General features: G+C 41.5%; 1 protein-coding gene across 1 annotated transcript in view; it reads right to left on the bottom strand.

Moving 5' to 3' along the window:
* Positions 1–9,875, bottom strand: part of PIRT (phosphoinositide interacting regulator of transient receptor potential channels) — a 47,654-nt gene extending 37,779 nt beyond the window's left edge. Inside the window, exon 1 of the mRNA XM_082271822.1 lies at positions 9,513–9,875. Within this exon, the coding sequence (XP_082127948.1) occupies positions 9,513–9,677 (165 nt within the window). The 5' untranslated portion in view covers positions 9,678–9,875. The remainder of the gene's footprint in view (positions 1–9,512) is intronic.
* Between the last annotated feature and the right edge of the window lie 11,342 nt (positions 9,876–21,217).

Here is a 21,217-nt window from a genome sequence, read left to right as displayed (position 1 = left end):
CTCTAATTCAAAGGTGATCTTTCGGGTTGAGGCCAGTCAAGTTCCTCCACCCCAAACTCACTCATCCATGTCTTTATGGATCTTGCTTTGTGCACTGGTACATAATCATGTTAGAACAGGAAGGGGCCATCCCCAAACTGTTCCTACAAAGTTGGGAGCAATAAACGTCTTGGTATGCTGGTGCCTTAAGAGTTACCTTCACTGGAACTAAGGGGCCATGGTCAACCCCTGAAAAACAACCCCACACCATAATTCCCCCTCCACCAAATGATTTGGACCAGTGCACAAAGCAAGGTCCATAAAGACATGGATTTTCTAATACTTTTGACAATATAGTGTATATGGCCATAGCAGGTCAAATGACAAAATATATCATAGGTTTATAAAAACTCTATATGTTAAAATTTAACTCCAGGCATAGCCTAAATACAGTGGTAAAATGCATAGGCATCCCCCTTGTGGCTGGTTGTAAAGCCAGTTTTTATGGCGGGCCTTCTGTATAATGTTCCAGTGCTGGAGAGTCCAAAGCTCAGATTCCAAGGCTTCAGCCTTATGCATCTTGATCTACGGGCCGTGTCCGTAATCATTTACTTATAAGTGGCCCATGGTATTCTGTGGTTACAGACCCGTTCTGCTGGAGGTAGCACCAAACAGTCATTTGTATCCATAGTTTTTTTCCAAAAACATGGTCAAGGACTCCATACACATTTTGGGCTGATCATAGCTCGCCCCAATGTCAAGTGTCTCAGGAGGGGTGCTGCGGTACTCCTGAAACCGGCAAAAGGTATTTCCTACTGTAATTGTCAACTTCTTCTCTGTCCGGGGGGGGGGGGGGGGGTGGCTGTGTCCCAGCTTATCCCTGAAGAGGAAGTGAGCTTACAATCTTGACTTTATGGGGACTCCCTTAAATACCACCAAATGGGGGAAATCCTGACTAACAGGGGGGTCCTCCCCCTGCTACAGTCACATTTAACTGAACTTAGAATTGAAGAAGATTCTTGGATAAGCAGCGAAACGTCTTCAACATTGTAGAACCAGTCCAGTTGGTCTAGGTCAGTGGGAATATACATGAACTGTTCTCTTTACCTGCCAAAGAATTTGTAATCCCTTTTAGCCAACCTTGTTCTACAAACAGGTCGGTGACCTCCCTTTTCTCTATATTTTCAGCCAACAGTTTGGTCACAAACCCGCCCCCCCAACATATGATTGGTCAATTCCTTCCCTATATATTCTCTGTGTTCCTCTCTAACCCCTAACCCACCCCCACCCCACGTACCTCACACTCCAGGTTCCTTCTCACAATGGCACTCCCTCCTGTCTAGTTTGCTCTTGATGACCCATCTACGTACCCTGATCAGGAAATGCACCTTTTAATTCCTTCTTCCCCCTCTAAGCTCACCCTGTGTCTTCCCCCCCATTCCCCATTCTACTTCCATATATATTCGCTTTGATCCTCTATAACAGGGGTCCCCACACTTTCTAAACAAAGGGCCACTTTACTGTCCTAGAGACTTTATGGGGGCCAGACTATGGCCATTAGAAGTAGAAAATGTTCCGACATCAGTGGGAGAAAACCATGCCCCATCTTTGGTGTCATTGGGAGGAACTGTGCCCCATCATCAGTGTCATTGGGAGGAGCTGAGCCCCATTCTTGGTGTCATTGGGAGGAACTTTGCCCCATCATCAGTGTCATTGGGAGGAACTGTGCCCCATCATCAGTGTCATTGGGAGGAACTGTGCCCCATCATCGGTGTCATTGGGAGGAACTGTGCCCCATCATCGGTGTCATTGGGAGGAACTGTGCCCCATCATCAGTGTCATTGGGAGGAACTGTGCCCCATCATTAGTGTCATTGGGAGGAACTGTGCCCCATCGTTGGTGTCATTGGGAGTAACTGTGCCCCATCGTCGGTGTCATTGGGAGGAACTGTGCCCCATTGTTGGTGTCATTGGGAGGAACTGTGCCCCATCGTCAGTGTCATTGGGAGGAACTGTGCCCCATCGTTGGTGTCATTGGGAGGAACTGTGCCCCATCGTCGGTGTCATTGGGAGGAACTGTGCCCCATCGTCGGTTTCATTGGGAGAAACTGTGCCCCATCATCAGTGTCATTGGGAGGAACTGTGCCCCATCATCAGTGTCATTGGGAGGAACTGTGCCCCATCATCAGTGTCATTGGGAGGAACTGTGCCCCATCATCAGTGTCATTGGGAGGAACTGTGCCCCATTCTTGGTGTCATTGGGAGGAACTGTGCCCAATTGTTGGTTTCATTGGGAGAAATTGCACCCCATCAGTGTCATTGGGAGGAACTATGCTCCATTGTTGGTGTCAGAGGTTGAAATATTGCCCCAAGGGCCGGATAAATGCAAGCAAAGGGACGCATCCAAACCCCGCAGTTTGGAGACCACTGCTCTATAACAAGCACCCCCCTCCAGTCTACCCTCACACTCTAGGTGCCTTTTCACCACGGCACTCACTCCTGCCTAGTTTTGTTGTTAACTCACCTAGGTTCCCTGATCAAGAAATACACCTTTTTATTCCTACTTAACCTTTAAACCCCCCCTCCCCCTTCTTCTGTAAATATTCTCTGTGATCCTCTGTAACCCCCCCCCCCCCCTGTCTACCTTCTGTAAATATTCTCTGTGATCCTCTATAACCCCCCCCCCCCCCAGTCTACCCTCACAGCCCATGTTCTTTTCAGCATGGCACTCCCTTCCACCTAGTTTGTTCTTGATGCCCCATCCACGTACACTGATCAGGAAGTGCACCTCTTCTTCCCCTACCTCTTTTCCAATTCCCCCATAACAGGGGTCTCCAAACTATGGCCCTCCAGTTGTACAAGAACTACAATTCCCATCATGCCTAGTCAGGCCTGTGACTGTCAGAGTTTTAAAATGCCTCAGGGGACATGTAGTTCTGCAGAAGGTTAGGGGTCGTAGTTTGGAGACCCCTGCTCCATAACAATCCCCCATCTACCTTCACACCCCAGGTTCCTTTTCATCACACATTATCTTCCTGCCTAGTTTGCTCTTGATAACTCACCTGGGTACCCTCCTCAAGAAGGTGCACCTTACAGCATGTTGGACTTTAATGGTAAGTATTCTCTATTGCGTGTCTTACTGTAGACACCGTACTTCCCATGCTTGCCAAATGTCATACATAACAAATTTTATGAGTGCCCAACATAGTTTCATTTTCCACATTGCCCAGTTGGGCACCAATTGTATCTTGTAAATTTAAAAAAAAAAAACATGTAATAGAAGGCTGGGACTGGAATTCAAGCTAAGAGGTGCTCATGGAACAGGAGAATGAGATATAAGGCAGAAACGACCCATTGTTGCAATTTCGATCTGCTAAAAATAACACAGAAATTTTAGAGGCTTGGGACATTTGGTCCAAATTTAGCGTACCCTGATCAGCTTGTTTGCCAGGACTTTTCCCCCAGTTTGTAATCCTTTTATACTTTTAAATCTTGCCAAAATATAGAAGAAATAAAATCAGCATAAAAGAACAAAAGTAATCGTCACTTCTACAGATACTTAACAAGGATCCTCTCCTAAAAACTGGGACGATGGAGCAGCTTCCTGTATAAGCTGCTGACAATATTTACCGACTCGATGACCATATTTACAGACTCGATGATCAAACAAAAGAAATATGCCCAGAGGAAACCTCGCCTATTATATATAGAGTCCTATCACTGTCAATGGGTTATTCTGTCCATTATCAAATCTAAAAGTAAAAGTTGGAGTGAGGGGCTCTCTGCCTCATCCAATGAGATTACCAACCGAAAATGTCCTGAAGTGTGGGAAAAGGCCATTCCCTCATTATTGTAATTCTAAAACGACATATACAGTTATTAAGTCCTCTCTCTCAAGTTATAAATGATACAATCCCTGTAAATTAACATCATTATTATTACCATTTTAACACTTGTCCGATATAAATACATGGAGTCCTCATGACTTATTGCTGTTCATCCAGTGATAATTTATGACCATGATTTGCAAATCTGGCTTCAGCAAATTGGTTCAAACAGACCCAAAATATCCTTTGCTATAGATACTTTAGAGTTTTTTTTTGCATTCTTTTCTTATAAAAAAAAAAAAGGTTTATAATTTTTTTTATTTTTGTTTTATTAATTGTATTATTATTTTTGTTTTATTTTATTATTATTATTTTTATTAATTGTATTATTATTATTATTTTTACTTTTGTTATATTATATTTATAATATTTAATTAGTATTTAAAATTATTAGTATTACAAATGATTGTTTTTATTTAATTATCATAAATTCTTTATAATAAATATTATTATTTAAGTATTATTATATAATTATTCCTATAATTTGATTGATTAATAAACAAAACTAATAATAATAATCAATCAAATTATAGGAATAATTCTATAATAATACTTAAATAATAATATTTATTATAAAGAATTTATGATAATTAAATAAAAACAATCATTTGTAATACTAATAATTTTAAATACTAATTAAATATTATAAACCTAAAATAATAAAAGTAAAAATAATAATAAAATTAATAAACAAAACTAATAATAATAATTTTATTATTATTATTACTTTTATTATTCTATGTTTATAATATTTAATTAGTATTTAAAATTATTATTACAAATGATTGTTTTTATTTAATTATCATAAATTATTTATAATAAATATTATTATTAAAATATTATTATAGAATTATTCCTATAATTTGATTATTATTATTATTCTGTTTATTAATTTTATTATTTTTACTTTTATTATTCTATGTTTATAATATTTAATTAGTATTTAAAATTATTAGTATTACAAATGATTGTTTTTATTTAATTATCATAAATTCTTTATAATAAAGATTATTATTAAAGTATTATATAATTATTCCTATAATTTGATTGATTATTATTATTGTTAGTTTTGTTTATTAATTGTATTATTATTATTCTATGTTTATAATATTTATTCTATGTTTATAAGATTTAATTAGTATTTAAAATTATTAGTATTACAAATGATTGTTTTAATTTAATTATCATAAATTATTTATAATAAATATTATTAAAGTATTATTATATAATTATTCCTATAATTTGATTATTATTAGTTTTGTTTATTAATTTTATTATTATTATTTTTACTTTTATTATTGTATGTTTATAATATTTAATTAGTATTTAAAATGATTAATATTACAAATGATTGTTTTTATTTAATTATAAATTAATTATAATAAATATTATTATTTAAGTATTATTATATTGTTATTCTTATAATTTGATTATTTTTCCAATGCAAACCAAGTTCAAACACAAGCCCTGAAACTGCTGCTGGCTATGATGAGACTAATTTACTAATGGAATGGAGATGGTTTACTTGGCTGAGTACATAAGGCAAAGGTATATTGGTTTTGAATACCCAAACATTGTGAGAAAAAATTATTTTTTAAAAAAATTGATTTTTGCTTGCATATGATTGGGTGACTGAAGTGAACACAGCTTTACGTTATTTACTAAGCTAACTTAATGTTTACTTTGAAGAGTCTGTTTATTTTATTTTAGTGCAACCTTTCTTAACCCTGGAGGAACCCTTGAAATAAATATGGGGTCTCAGCCAGGGAACCCCTGATCATGATGATGAACAAAAAAAATGTATTATTATTATTAAAAATCCAATGATGGTGATAATACATTATTATTATTATTATTACTACTACACATTTTCTTTAACATATTACAATTAATTAGACTTTTTTTTTTCAAAGATACATTTAGAAAGCACATAGTCTGGGACAACATGATCCCATATATCCTAACATTTACACATTTCATAATAAAATAACATAATCAGCAAGCTGCTAAAAATTTTAAATAGGAGTAAAGAATTCATTATTCAATACCTAGAATATTTGTTATTTATTTTACAATACTGTACTCTCTTGCTCTATACATCAATGATCATCATGAAATTAAATAGTTAGAAATATAAATAATAGAAAATTTATTGTAGTGTCCCCTTCCATCAGTGGAGACACTCCCCTCTACACTGGTGATCAATGTACACAATGGGACATTAGAGTGTAAGCTCCTCTGGTGCAGAGACTGATGTGACTGGCTTAGTGTTCTCTGTACAACTCTGTGGCATATGTCAGAGCTATAGAAATGTGTAATAGTGTGTGTGTGTGTGTGTGTGGGGGGAGGGGGGGGGTGGGGCGAGCAGCGCACATTAGAGTGTAAGCTCTTCTTGTGCAGAGAATGATGTGACTGGTTCAGTGTTCCCTGTACAATGCCATGGTATATTTCAGAGCTATATCAATGTTTATTAATAGTGTATGTGTGTGTGGAAGGGGGGGGGGGGGACATAAGAGCGTAAGCTCTTCTGGTGCAACTACTGATGTGACTGGCTCAGTGTTCTCTGTACAGCACCAGGGTAAATGTCAGAGCTATAGAAATGCATAATAATAATAAAATTAGTGTGCAACAGTGGTGGGGACATTAGAGTGTAAGCTCCTAAGGTGCAGAAGCTGATGTGACTGGCTCAGTGTTCAACCCCGTGGTATATGTCAAAGCTATATAAATGATTAATAATAATAATGAGTGTTTGGGGAGGGGTGGGGCATTAGAGTGTAAGCTCCTCTGGTGCAGGAGCTGGTGTGAATGATTTAGCGTTCTCTGTACAGCACTACAGTATATGTCAGAACTATAGAAATGTATAATAGTGTGTGTGTGTGGGGGGGGGACATTAGAGTGTAAGCTCCTCTGGTGCAGGAGCTGGTGTGAATGATTTAGCGTTCTCTGTACAGCACTACAGTATATGTCAGAACTATAGAAATGTATAATAGTGTGTGTGTGGGGGGGGGGGGGACATTAGAGTGTAAGCTCCTCTGGTGCAGGAGCTGGTGTGAATGATTTAGCGTTCTCTGTACAGCACTACAGTATATGTCAGAACTATAGAAATGTATAATAGTGTGTGTGTGGGGGGGGGGGGGGACATTAGAGTGTAAGCTCTTCTGGTGCAACTACTTATCTGATTTCCTCAGTGTTTTCTGTACAGCATCATGGTATATGTCAAAGCTATAGAAATGCATAATAATAATACAATCTAGTGTGTGACTGTGGGGGGACATTAGAATGTAAGCTCCTCTGGTACAGAGACTGATGTGATTGGCTCAGTGTTCTCTGTACAGCACCATGGTATATGTCAGAGCTATAGAAATGAATAATAATAATAATACAATTAGTGTGTGACTGTGGGGGGGGGGGGGGGGGACATTAGAATATAAGCTCCTCTGGTGCAGAGGCTGATGTGACTGGCTCAGTGTTCTCTGTACAGCACTGTGGTATATGTCAAAGCTATATAAATTATTAATAATAATGTTTGGGGGGGGGGGGGCATTAGAGTGTAAGCCCCTCTGGTGCAGGAGCTGGTGTGAAGTGTTCTCTGTACAACACAGCAGTATATGTTAGAGCTATAGAAATGTATAATAGTGTGTGTGTGTGGGCATTAGAGTGTAAGTTCTTCTGGTGCAACTACTTATGTGATTGCCTCAGTGTTCTCTATACAGCATCATGGTATAGGTCAGAGCTATAGAAATGCATAATAATAATAAAATTTAGTGTGTGACTGTAGTGGGACATTAGAATGTAAGCTCCTCTGGTACAGAGACTGATGTGATTGGCTCAGTGTTCTCTGTACAGCACTGCAGTATATGTCAGAGCTATATAAATGATTAATAATAATGAGTGTTTGGAGGGGGGGGGGCATTAGAGTGTAAGCCCCTCTGGTGCAGGAGCTGGTGTGAATGGTTTAGTGTTCTCTGTACAACACTACAGTATATATCAGAGCTATAGAAATGTATAATAGTGTGTGTGTGTGTGGGCATTAGAGTGTAAGCTCTTCTGGTGCAACTACTTATGTGATTTTTGCCTCCGTGTTCTCTATACAGCATCATGGTATATGTCAGAGCTATAGAAATGCATAATAATAATAATACAATTTAGTATGTGACTGTGGGGGGACATTAGAGTGTAAGCTCCTCTGGTGCAGAGGCTGATGTGACTAGCTCAGTGTTCTCTGTACAGCTCTGTGGTATATGTCAAAGCTATATAAATGATTAATAATAACGTTTGGGGGGGGGGGGGCATTAGAGTGTAAGCCCCTCTGGTGCAGGAGCTGGTGTGAAGTGTTCTCTGTACAACACTGCAGTATATGTCAGAGCTATAGAAGTGTATAATAGTGTATGTGTGTGTGTGTGTGGGGGGGGGGGGGGGCATTAGAGTGTAAGCTCTTCTGGTGCAACTACTTATGTGATTGCCTCCGTGTTCTCTGTACAGCACCAGGGTATATGTCAGAGCTATAGAAATGCATAATATCAATACAATTTAGTGTGTGACTGTGGGGGGACATTAGAGTGTAAGCTCCTCTGGTGCAGAGACAGATGTGATTGACTCAGTGTTCTCTGTACAGCACCGCGGTATATGTCATATGTAAAGAACTGTTGAATAATGGTAGTGTGATCATCCTCTGGCACACAGCCCTGACGTCAGTGGTTACATTTTTATTTTCTCATGTCAGAGATATAAATGATGTTAATCAATAATAATGTGACGATGGCGGAGACATTAGAGTGTAAGCTCCTCTTGTGCAGAGGCTGATGTGACTGGCTCAGTGTTCTCTGTACAGCACTGTGGTATATGTCAAAGCTATTCTAATGATTAATAATAATGAGTGTTTGGGGGGGGGGGGGCATTAGAGTGTAAGCCCCTCTGGTGCAGGAGGTGGTGTGAATGGTTTAGTGTTCTCTGTACAACACTGCAGTATATGTCTGAGCTATAGAAATGTATAATAGTGTGTGTGTGTGTGGGGGGGGGGGGGGGGCATTAGAGTGTAAGCTCTTCTGGTGCAACTACATATGTGATTGCCTCCGTGTTCTCTGTACAGCACCAGGGTATATGTCAGAGCTATAGAAATGCATAATGATAATACAATTTAGTGTGCGACTGGGGGGGGGGGGGGGGCATTAGAGTGTAAGCTCCTCTGGTGCAGAGACAGGTGTGATTGTCCCAGTGTTCCCTGTACAGCACCAGGGTATATGTCAGAGCTATAGAAATGCATAATAATAATACAATTTAGTGTGTGACTGTGGGGGGACATTAGAGTGTAAGCTCCTCTGGTGCAGAGACAGATGCGATTGGCTCAGTGTTCTCTGTACAGCACCGCGGTATATGTCATATGTAAAGAACTGTTGAATAATGGTAGTGTGATCATCCTCTGGCACACAGCCCTGACGTCAGTGGTTACATTTTTTTTTTCTTTCTCATGTCAGAGATCTAAATGATGTTAATCAATAATAATGTGACGATGGCGGAGACATTAGAGCGCAAGCTCCTTTGCGGACAGAATGATGTAAATGAGCCTATATCTGCGGGAACATGCTGGCGCATCATAAATAAAAAAAAAAAAAAAAAAAAATGTTTAATTGCTTGGCGTGCTACTCACATCGTCGGTGGGGCAGCTCCCATCGTAGCGCAGCAGCAGAAGTTTGGTGACGAGCGACCAGTGGAGCGCGCAGGTTGGGGGATCTCCTCCCTGCTCGCTGTAGATCCGACTCACACTGTCGCAGCCGTACGGTCCGTCCTCTCCCGTCGAGGCTCTTGCCAGCATAATGGGCTGTTAATGCTTTTTTAACCCCTTCCTGGCCCTGACTGCGCTGTATGCAAATATAGGTCTTCCCAGCTGTCGCATTAGGAGAGGGCCATTTCCGCTCAGTGCAGCTCCGGGAAAAGGGTGGGATAATCCAGACGGATTCTGCAGAGTGGAAAGTTTTGGACGGAGAGTTTGGACCGGCCAGCCGGCAGTTCAGGCGTGAATCCAGCACTTCTGGAAGATGTATTTTTAGGAAGAAGGGGGGTGGGGGGGGGGTTTGGCAGAGTTCAGGGAGGAGAGATGGAAAACCTTCAGGAGGAGCCAAGCATAATTTTTCAATCACTCATTAGAGCAGGTGAGCAAATATGAAGCAGCAATAGGAATAATAATAAAAGAAAAAGAAAAGAGGCTTCCAACAAATTAAAAGGCAACGGTGGTAAATAAAAAAAAAAAAAAACAAAGAGAAAAAAGGCATCCGACAAACTCAAAGGGTCCGGTGCTAAATTGAAGAAAAAAAGAAAAAAGGCTTCCAACAAATTAAAAGGCAACGGTGGTAAAAAAAAAAAAAACACAAAAAAACAAAAAGAGAAAAAAAAAAGGCGTCCAACAAATTTAAAGGCAACAGTGGTAAATAAGAAAAAAAAAAAAAGAGAAAAAAAGGCGTCCAACAAACTCAAAGGGTCCGGTGCTGAATTGAAGAAAAAAAGAAAAAAGGCTTCCAACAAATTTAAATGCAACGGTGGTAAATAAAAAAAAACAAAACCAAAGAGAAAAAAAGGCGTCCGACAAACTCAAAGGGTCCGCTGCTGAATTGAAGAAGAAAAAAAAAAAAAGAAAAAAGGGGTATCCGACAAATTAAAAAGCAATGGTACAAAAAAAACAAAAAAAGACACTGGACAAATTACAAGGCAACCAAACTAAATAAAAAAAAAAAAAAAAAAGCATCCAAAAAAATTAAAACAACTGCGCTAACTTAAAAAAAAAAAAAAAAAAGACATCCGACAATTTAAAACAGTGCAAAAAAAGTAAAAAAATAAATAAAAAAAAATACATATTTAAAAAGCAACTGCACTAAATTAAAAAGAAAAAAAGTGTAAGAAAATATTAAAAGGCAACGGTGGTAAATAAAAAAAACCAAAGAGAAAAAAAGGCCTCTGACAAACTCAAAGCGTCCGGTGCTGAATTGAAGAAAAAAAAAAAAAGAAAAAAGGCTTCCAGCAAATTAAAAGGCAACGGTGGTAAAAAAAAAAAAAAAAAAGAGAAAAAAAGGCGTCCGACAAACTCAAAGGATTCGGTGCTGAATTGAAGACAAAAAAAAAGAAAAAAGGCTTCCAACAAATTAAAAGGCAACATTGGTAAAAAAAAAAAAAGAAAAGAGAAAAAAAGGCGTCCGACAAACTCAAAGGGTCCGGTGCTAAATTGAAGAAAAAAAGAAAAAAGGCTTCCAACAAATTTAAAGGCAACGGTGGTAAATTTAAAAAAAAAAAAAAAAGGCCTCTGACAAACTCAAAGGGTCCCGGTGCTGAATTGAAGAAGAAAAAAAAAAGAGAAAGAGTATCCAACAAATTAAAAAGCAATGGTGCAAAAAAAAAAACCAAAAAAAAAAACCAAAGGGACACTGGACAAATTAAAAGGCAACTGCGCTTAAAAAAAAAAACATCCGACAAATTAAAAAGCAACAGTGCAAAAAAAAAAACGAAAAAACTAAAAAAAAAAAAAAAAGACATATTTAAAAAGCAACTGCACTAAATTAAAAATAAAAAAGAAAAAGGTGTAAGAAAAAATTATAAGACGACAGCGCTAACTTAAAAAAAATAAAAAAAGACATCCGACAAATTAAAAAGCAACGGTGGAAAAAAAAAAGCATCCAAAAAAAAAAAGACACTGGACAAATTAAAAGCAATGGTGCAAAAAAAAAAACAAACAAAAAGACACTGGACAAATTAAAAGGCAACTGCGCTAAATAAGAAAAAAAAAGCATCCAAAAAAATTAAGACAACAGCGCTAACTTAAAAAAAAAAAAAAAAAAAGAAATCCGACAAATGAAAAAGCAACAGTGCAAAAAAAAATAAAAAAATAAAAAAAGACATTAGACAATTTAAAAAGCAACTGCACTAAATTAAAAAAAAAAAAAAAAAAAAAACATCCGACAAAATAAAAGGCACTGCTGCCAAAAAAGAAAAAAAAAAAAAAAAAAGAAAGTCGTACAATTTTGCTTGCCAACAATTTTTTTAACCCATCCAGTCATTCCTTGCACACCAGCTGAAATTCCAAATGAGGACAGAAATGAGAGAAACAAGAGCGTGGACGTGAGAAAAAAAAATGCAGCCTAGGGTTCTGATAGTTTCATGTTTCAGGTGCTGTGGGGGAGGGGGAGGGGGGGGGTTGGCTCAGATGGGTGTCTGGGTGGGGAGATATTTAGCAGCTTTTATTAATAGCAGTGCCTGAAATAAGAACTGTTTGTGTTGATGCTTTTTTTTTTTTTTGTTATCTTCTGACACTCAGGCTCAGTTCACACTGCTGCGACTTGTCCTGCACTACTTTGGGGCGAATCCAGCATGACTTAGGCTGGTCATACACTATACAATTTTCTTGTTCAACTTTCCTTTAGATTTACCAAAACCATGTAATATAGGGTCAAACCTAAACACTTTCAATTTGTATGCAGTCAGGCAGGCCCTTGCACTACATAGTTTAAGGTAAATCTAAAGGAAATTGAATAAGAAAATTGTATAGTGTATGGCCAGCCTTAAATTTACCTCTGTTAATGAAGTCGCAAGCAAGCCGCAATGAAGTCGCGCAGGGGTGTCTGCTGTCAAAAGTCGCACGACTTTGAAGCCGTATAGATGGGAACCGGGACTAACACTGATAAGTAAACACAGATAGTATTTATTTCATGCAGTGGGATCTGATATATGATGGGGCTGGACACACAAAGATACAAGGCACAGGTGCAAAAAATGGAGTCACCTGTTCAGGGTAAAGCTCACTGTACACGCCAAGCTGGCCATACACTACACAATCTCCTTTGGCCCCCCCCCCCCCCCCCGGTCACACCGATGCAACTTGTCATGCAATTTGACAGGTCCAAATCGCATGACAAGTCGCACCCTATTGTCAGGAATGGAACTGTTAAAATCCGGGGGGGGGGGGGTGACATTGTGGTGTAAGCTCTTCTGGCGAAAGTATTGATGTGACTGGCTCAGTGTTCTCTGTACAGCGCTGCGGTATATGTCAGAGCTATGTAAATGTATAATAATATTGTGTGACTGTAGTCGCACATTAGAGTGTAAGCTCCTCTGGTGCAGAAGTTGGTGTAAATGGTTTGGTGTTCTCTGTACAACACTATGGTATATCTCAGAGCTATATAAATGTATAATAATAATAATGTGTGTGACACTATTTTTGGCAATTTCCGGTGCATGAAATCGCACAGATGTCAGCCATGTCGCACTGACATGCGGCTTTTGCAATTTCAAGCAAAGTCGTGCAATTTCAAAGTCTGATTTGGTGTGAACGAGGGCTTAAAGTGGTTGTAATCCTCAGACATGAAATATGAACAAAGCCTTTCCCTCTATAGTGTGTAATTGTCTGAGTGCAGAGCACTAACCGTGAATGCAGGCTCCTGGGGAGATCAGATATAGTGAATGCCGGCTCCTGGGGAGACCAGATATAGTGAATGCAGGCTCCTGGGGAGACCAGATATAGTGAATGCAGAGTCCTGGGGAGACCAGATATAGTGAATGCAGAGTCCTGGGGAGACCAGATATAGTGAATGCAGAGTCCTGGGGAGAGCAGATATAGTGAATGCCGGCTCCTGGGGAGACCAGATATAGTGAATGCCGGCTCCTGGGGAGACCAGATATAGTGAATGCAGGCTCCTGGGGAGACCAGATATAGTGAATGCAGGCTCCTGGGGAGATTAGATATAGTGAATGCAGGCTCCTGGGGAGACCAGATATAGTGAATGTAGGCTCCTGGGGAGACCAGATATAGTGAATGCAGGCTCCTGGGGAGACCAGATATAGTGAATGCAGGCTCCTGGGGAGACCAGATATAGTGAATGCAGGCTCCTGGGGAGACCAGATATAGTGAATGCAGGCTCCTGGGGAGACCAGATATAGTGAATGCAGAGTCCTGGGGAGACCAGATATAGTGAATGCAGAGTCCTGGGGAGACCAGATATAGTGAATGCAGAGTCCTGGGGAGACCAGATATAGTGAATGCAGAGTCCTGGGGAGAGCAGATATAGTGAATGCCGGCTCCTGGGGAGACCAGATATAGTGAATGCAGGCTCCTGGGGGGACCAGATATAGTGAATGCCGGCTCCTGGGGAGACCAGATATAGTGAATGCAGAGTCCTGGGGAGATTAGATATAGTGAATGTCGGCTCCTAGGGAGAGCAGATATAGTGAATGCAGGCTCCTGGGGAGAGCAGATATAGTGAATGCAGGCTCCTGGAGAGACCAGATATAATGAATGCAGGCTCCTGGGGAGATCAGATATAGTGAATGCAGGCTCCTGGGGAGACCAGATATAGTGAATGCAGGCTCCTGGGGAGACCAGATATAATGAATGCAGGCTCCTGGGGAGATCAGATATAGTGAATGCAGGCTCCTGGGGAGAGCAGATATAGTGAATGCAGGCTCCTGGGGAGAGCAGATATAGTGAATGCAGGCTCCTGGGGAGACCAGATATAGTGAATGCAGGCTCCTGGGGAGACCAGATATAGTGAATGCAGGCTCCTGGGGAGACCAGATATAGTGAATGCAGGCTCCTGGGGAGAGCAGATATAGTGAATGTACAATTGATTGTACAAAGATTGCATGGTCAGACACTAAGACGTATAAAGGAGATGTTACAATGAGATTGTATAGTGTATGGTCAGCTTAAAGAGGATAACCCCCCCCCCCCCCGATAAATAAAGGATTGGGTGATTGTAGATGGAAATTATTGTATGTGTGTAGTTTCTCCTGCATGGATCTCTTTTATAATGCTGAGGAGTTTATTAATAATGCTGATAAGCTCCGCCTCCTGTGCACGCCCACTCACAGCCAGCACATGTTTATTCAGCTGCCATCCGCTTTTGTTTGAACGGTCAACCAATAGGATGACGCTACATCCAGTGTGAGTGGCGACCCCTGGTGGACATATATGGGGTGAAATTGGGATGCATTCGGGTCCTGCAGACTGTCCGGTTGCAGCCATGCTTGTTCATGCAGTGCACAGCCCTTGTTGCGGTGGCATTCGTCCTGAACAGCGCCCCCTGTGCACCGGGGTTGCGGCACAACAAAATGCGCGCTAACGTTGTGCTGCACTGCAAAATGGCGCAGGTCTGCTTTTCAATGCATTGACAGAGCGTTCATTATATACTGCGACATGAGGCTCATTCCTTAACCTGTTTACCGGAAGATTTACCCCCTTTATGACCAGAATGTTGTTTGCAATTCGGCACTGCGCTATTTTAACTGGCAATTGCGCAGTCGTGCAACGCTGTACCCAAATAAAATGTATGTCCTTTTTTTTTTCCCCCCCCACAAACAGAGCTTTCTTTTGGTGGCATTTGATCACTGCGATTTTTATTTTTTGCGCTATAAACAAACAAAAAAAAAAAGCGACCATTTTGAAAAAAAAAAAAAAAACAATATTTTTTATTTTCTTTTATAAAACACATCCAATAAAACAATTTATAAAAATCATTAATTTTAGGTCAATTTGTATTCTGCTACATATTTTTGTTAAAAAAAAATCCCAATAAGCGTATTCCGATTGGTTTGCGCAAAAGTTATCGTGTCTACTAACTATGGGATAGATTTAAGGAACTTTCTATTTTTTACATTTTTTTTTTTTTCTTTTTACTAGTAATGGCCGAGATCAGTGACATTGCGACGGACAAATCGGACACTAATTGACACTTTTTGGGGACCAGTGACACCAATACAGTGATCAGTGCTAAAAAATATGCACTGTCACTGTACTAATGACACTGGCTGGGAAGGGGTTAACACAAAGGGCGGTCAAAGGGTTAAATGTGTGCCTAGGGGGTGCTTTCTAACTGTGTGGGGGGATGGGCTTACTGCATGAACACAGAGACCTGTGATCCCTAATAAGAAAATCCCTGTGTTCATGACTGACAGAACAGCGGTCTGCCATGTTTACAACTGCAGACCGCCATTCTCTGTACGACTCTGTGGGGAGCGATTGTGAGTGCCCATCGGCAATTGCAGGCGCTGGACCCGCTGATTGGTTCCCCTGTGGCCAGTCGCGCATGCGCGCCCCCCCACTAGCGGTCCCGCAAAGTGATGTACAGCACCTTGACATTGCGACGGGCAAATCGGACACTGACACTTTTCCGGGACCAGTGACACCAATACAGTAATCAGTGTTAAAAAGATGCACTGTCACTGTACTAATGACACTGGCTGGGAAGGGGTTAACATCCGGGATAATCAAAGGGTTAAATGTGTTCCTAGTGGATGCTTTCTAACTGTGTGGGGGTTGTACTCACTGGATAAACACAGAGACCTGTGTTCCTAAGAAGGAGGAACACAGGATCCCTGTGTTCATCACTGACGGAACAGCGGTCTGCCTTGTTTACTTTGGCAGACCGCCGTTCTGTCTCCAATACAGTAATCAGTGCCAAAAATATGTTCTGTCACTTTACTAAAGACACTGGCTGGGAAGGGGTTAACATCAGGGGCGATCAAAGGGTTAAATGTGTGCCTAGAGAGTGCTTACTAACTGTGGGGGAGGTGCTTTTAATAGGGGAAGGCAGAGATCCGTGTTCCTGCTTTGTAGGACCACAGGATCCATGCCTTCCCTTGTCACAGAACGGCGATCCACTGGACGTATGGAAAATAGGGTTTCCATCCGTCCAGATTTGACGGATCGGATCGGGTCAGCTGACATCCGATGCCCCATAGGGATGCATGGGGGGACCGATCAGATCCGCCAAAAAAACGGACAGGAGGATCTGAACGGTCCTCCTGTGTGAAAGAGGCCTAAATCTGATCAAAGCACATCCCTCTATAGTGTGTATTTGTCCCAGTCCAGAGCACTCAGACTCCGGTCACACCTGGGCAATTTGAATCATGAGTGGAATTGGCGCGAAAATCTGCCTGCGATTCCAAATCGCAGCAAGTCGATGGATGCCTGTGCGATGCCATACCTTCTTCCTTTTTTTTTTTTTTTTTCAGTGATTTGGCCTCAAATTATGGAAAACTCATAGAAGTTCCTCTCCACGGAAATCATCAGTAAAATGTCATTACTTCCTAATGGCACCCCAATAGCATGATAAAATCGTTCTGCAGTCGCGGCAAATCACAGCGCGCAATGCTTGTGGCTCAAAAAGGAGCAGGGGCTTCCTTTGAGTGACAGCGTCGCACTTTGCCATGTGCCGCAACTGCAGCTCGATTGTGTGTGTGTTTATGGGAATGTTCTATTGGGTTGAGGTCAGGACTCTGTGCAGGCCAGTCAAGTTCCTCCACCCCAAACCCGCTCATCCATGTCTTTATGGACCTTGATTTGTGCACTGGTCCAAGCATTGGGTGGAGGGGGGATTATGGTGTGGGGTTGTTTTTCATGGGTCGGGCTTGGCCCCCTTAGATCCAGTGAAGGGAACTCTTTTTTTTTTTTTTTTTTTTTTGTGCATTGGCCAGGAATCGAACCCGGGGCGCCCCCAGAGGTAGCCGAGTTAGCTACCACAGCACCAGCGTACCAATGCGTGAAGGGAACTCTTAAGGCGTCAGCATACCAAGACATTTTGGACAATTTCATGCTCCCAACTTTGTGGGAGGAGTTTGGGGATGGCCCCTTCCTGATCCAACATGACTGCGCACCACTGCACAAAGCAAGGTCCATAAAGACGTGGATGAGCGAGTTTGGGGTGGAGGAACTTGACTGGCCTGCACAGAGTCCTGACCTCAACCCGAAAGAACACCTTTGGGATGAATTAGAGCAGAGATTGCAAGAGAAACAATCTGCGGGAAGCAACATTTTTTTCCTTATTCATATTTTTATAATTTATTTATTGTGATTTAACTTCATAGGTTGGCGGCTTGGCACCATGTTATGTGTTTTACACAAATGAAAATATAAAGCTACGTTATTTACCCCTGGTGGTAGACCAGCGGTGCTCCAAATCTCACGGAGGTTTATTTGCTAAAACTGGAGAGTGCGAAATCTGGTGCAGCTGTGCATAGTAACCAATCAGCTTCTAACTTCAGCTAGTTCAATTAACCGCTTGCCGACCACACGCCGCCTATTTACTGCGGCAGTGTGGCTCCCCCAAGGCAAACCAACGTAGGTCTACGTGGGTCAAGAGCAGGGAGCTAGGGGGCGAGCGTGCGCTGCTGGCGGCGCGCTCTCGCCCCCAGTCAGCAGTGGGGGCTCCAATGCACGGGACAGGCGGCTCTGATTGACGCCTGACACCCGCGATCGCTCCCCGCTGAAAGAGAAGAACGGTCGGCTGTTGTAAACACAGCCGATCTTTCTTCTCTCTGGAATCATCACAGAGCACCTGTGATCCTTCTATAAAGGTTAACAGGTCTCTATGATCATTTCACAAGCCACGCCCCCCCCACAGTTAGAATCACTACCCTAGGCTCACATTTAACCCCTAGATCACCCACAGGGTTAACCCCTTTCCTGCCAGTGTCATTATTACAGGAACAGAGCATATTTTTAGCACTGATTACTGTAGTAATGTCACTGGTCCCCCTAAAAGTGTTAAAAATGTCAGTTAGGGGTCCGATCTGTCTGCCGCAATGTCGCAGTCCCGCACAAAATCACAGATGGCCGCCATTACTAGTAAAAATAAAAAAACCCAATAAAAAATGACATAAATCTTTTCCGTAGTTAGTAGACGCGATAACTTTTGCGCAAACCAATCAAAATACGCTTGGTGCGATTTATTTATTTTTTTTAACCAAAAATATGTAGCAGAAAACAAATTGGCCTAAAATATTAAATTTTGATTTTTAATTTTTTTTTTTTGAGAATGTTATATAGCAGAATGTGACAAATATTGTTGTTTTTTTTTTTTTTTTTCCTCAGAATTGTCGCTCTTTTTTTGTTTATAGCGCAAAACAAAACAAAAAAAAAAAAAAAATCGCAGAGGTGATCAAATACCACCAAAAGAAATCTCTATTTGTGGGAAAAAAGGACATCAATTTTATTTGGGTACAGCATCGCACGACCGCGCAATTGTCCGTTAATGTAACGCAGTGCCGAATCGCAAAAAATGGCCTGGTCATTAAGGGGGGTAAATCCTTCCGGTCCAGAACTGGTTAAGGGCTCTTTCACATGGTCCGCAGTGCGGAGAGGGAGGTGTCACAGCCCCCACTGTTCTCTATGGGGAATCAGATGAGAGCGGATCGCCTGTCCGCTCTCATCCGATCCCATCCGATCCGATCCCCAGGACGGATGGAAAATAGGGTTTCCATCCGTTCGGATTTCACGGACAGGATCGGATGCGGATGGCAGCGGGTGTCAGCGGACATGTCACCGCTGACACCCGCTGCTCCATAGGGCTGAATGGGGCATCCGATCAGATCCGCCTAAAAAACTGACAGGCGGATCTGATCGGACCGCCCGTGTGAAAGAACCCTAAGTTTTGGCTAAAAAACCTGGGAGCTGATTGGCTTCCATGCAGAGCTGCATTAGATTTTGCACTATCCAGATTTAGTAAATCAGTTCCACATTGTCTTCCTAGCACTTATAACAGGATGAGAGTATAAGATGAAGAGCAACTCGTCCTCCTGATAAAAGTACTTTTGCTGTAATTTGCACACTGTACCGTTTAACAATAGCTTACGCGTTTCAGTAAAAAGTTATTCATAGCCATGTGTTACACCCTGAATATGGGTGTAACATGTAACCTGGTTAGAAAGGTGTACTTGGCCTTTTAATGTTTGGAGTCTCTGCAACACAAAGCCTACTGGGATTTATAAAATGCTTCCCTGACTGCCTACTGGGAGATTGGAAAGTCTTGTAGATGCTGTCTTCTATATATGGGTAGTCCGAGGTCAGCCTTTCTTAGCTAGGGTCCTGTGGAACAATAGGGTTCCTCCAGGGGTTGCTAGGGGTTTGAAAAGTAACCAATTTCACCAATGATCTTTTTATATATCTGTTAGGGGAGTTTTCTCCCACCGACCACCAATGTAAGGAGCATTCTTCCCACTGACCACCAATGTAAGGAGCATTCTTCCCACTGACCACCAATGTAAGGAGCATTCTTCCCACTGACCACCAATGTAAGGAACATTCTTCCCACTAACCACCAATGTAAGGAGCATTCTTCCCACTGACTATCAATGTAAGGAGCATTCTTCCCACTGACCACCAATGTAAGGGGCATTCTTCCCACTGACCTCCAATGTAAGGGGCATTCTTCCTACTGACCTCCAATGTAAGGGGCATTCTTCCCATTAACCACCAATGTAAGGGGCATTCTTCCCACTGACCACCAATGTAAGGAACATTCTTCCCACTAACCACCAATGTAAGGGGCATTCTTCCCACTGACTATCAATGTAAGGAGCATTCTTCCCACTGACCACCAATGTAAGGGGCATTCTTCCTACTGACCTCCAATGTAAGGGGCATTCTTCCCATTAACCACCAATGTAAGGGGCATTCTTCCCACTGACCACCAATGTAAGGGGCATTCTTCCCACTGACCACCAATGTAAGGAGCATTCTTCCCACTAACCACCAATGTAAGGAGCATTCTTCCTACTGACCTCCAATGTAAGGGGCATTCTTCCCATTAACCACCAATGTAAGGAGCATTCTTCCCACTGACCACCAATGTAAGGAGCATTCTTCCTACTGACCTCCAATGTAAGGGGCATTCTTCCCACTGACCTCCAATGTAAGGGACATTCTTCCCACTGACCACCAATGTAAGGAGCATTCTTCCCACTGATCACCAATGTAAGGAGCATTCTTCCTACTGACCTCCAATGTAAGGGGCATTCTTACCATTAACCACCAATGTAAGGGGCATTCTTCCCACTGACCTCCAATGTAAGGGGCATTCTTCCCACTGACCACCAATGTAAGGAGCATTCTTCCCACTGACCACCAATGTAAGGAGCATTCTTCCCACTGACCTCCAATGTAAGGAGCATTCTTCCCACTGACCACCAACGTAAGGAGCATTCTTCCCACTGACCACCAATGTAAGGGACATTCTTCCCACTGACCACCAATGTAAGGGACATTCTTCCCACTGACCTCCAATGTAAGGGACATTCTTCTCACTGACCACCAATGCAAGGGGCATTCTTCCCACTGACCACCAATGTAAGGAGCATTCTTCCCACTGACCACCAATGTAAGGGACATTCTTCCCAATTTTGTTTATTAAAAGTCTTGCAATCAATAAGCATAAAATCAATATACATAAATAAATATATACATATTTACATGAAAAGGGGGGAAAAAAAAATACATAGCAAATTCTGCTCTCAAATAAAGACTGCCTTTACAGCAAAAACAAAACTCACATCATGAAACACATCATTACCGGAAAAAATAATCTTAATAAGACTCAC

This window comes from Pelophylax lessonae, assembly GCF_965119305.1.
Source record: "Pelophylax lessonae genome assembly, chromosome: 11".
Classification (NCBI taxonomy): domain Eukaryota; kingdom Metazoa; phylum Chordata; class Amphibia; order Anura; family Ranidae; genus Pelophylax; species Pelophylax lessonae.
The sequence above is the reverse complement of the archived record's forward strand: the minus strand, read 5'-3'. Positions and strand labels throughout refer to the sequence as shown.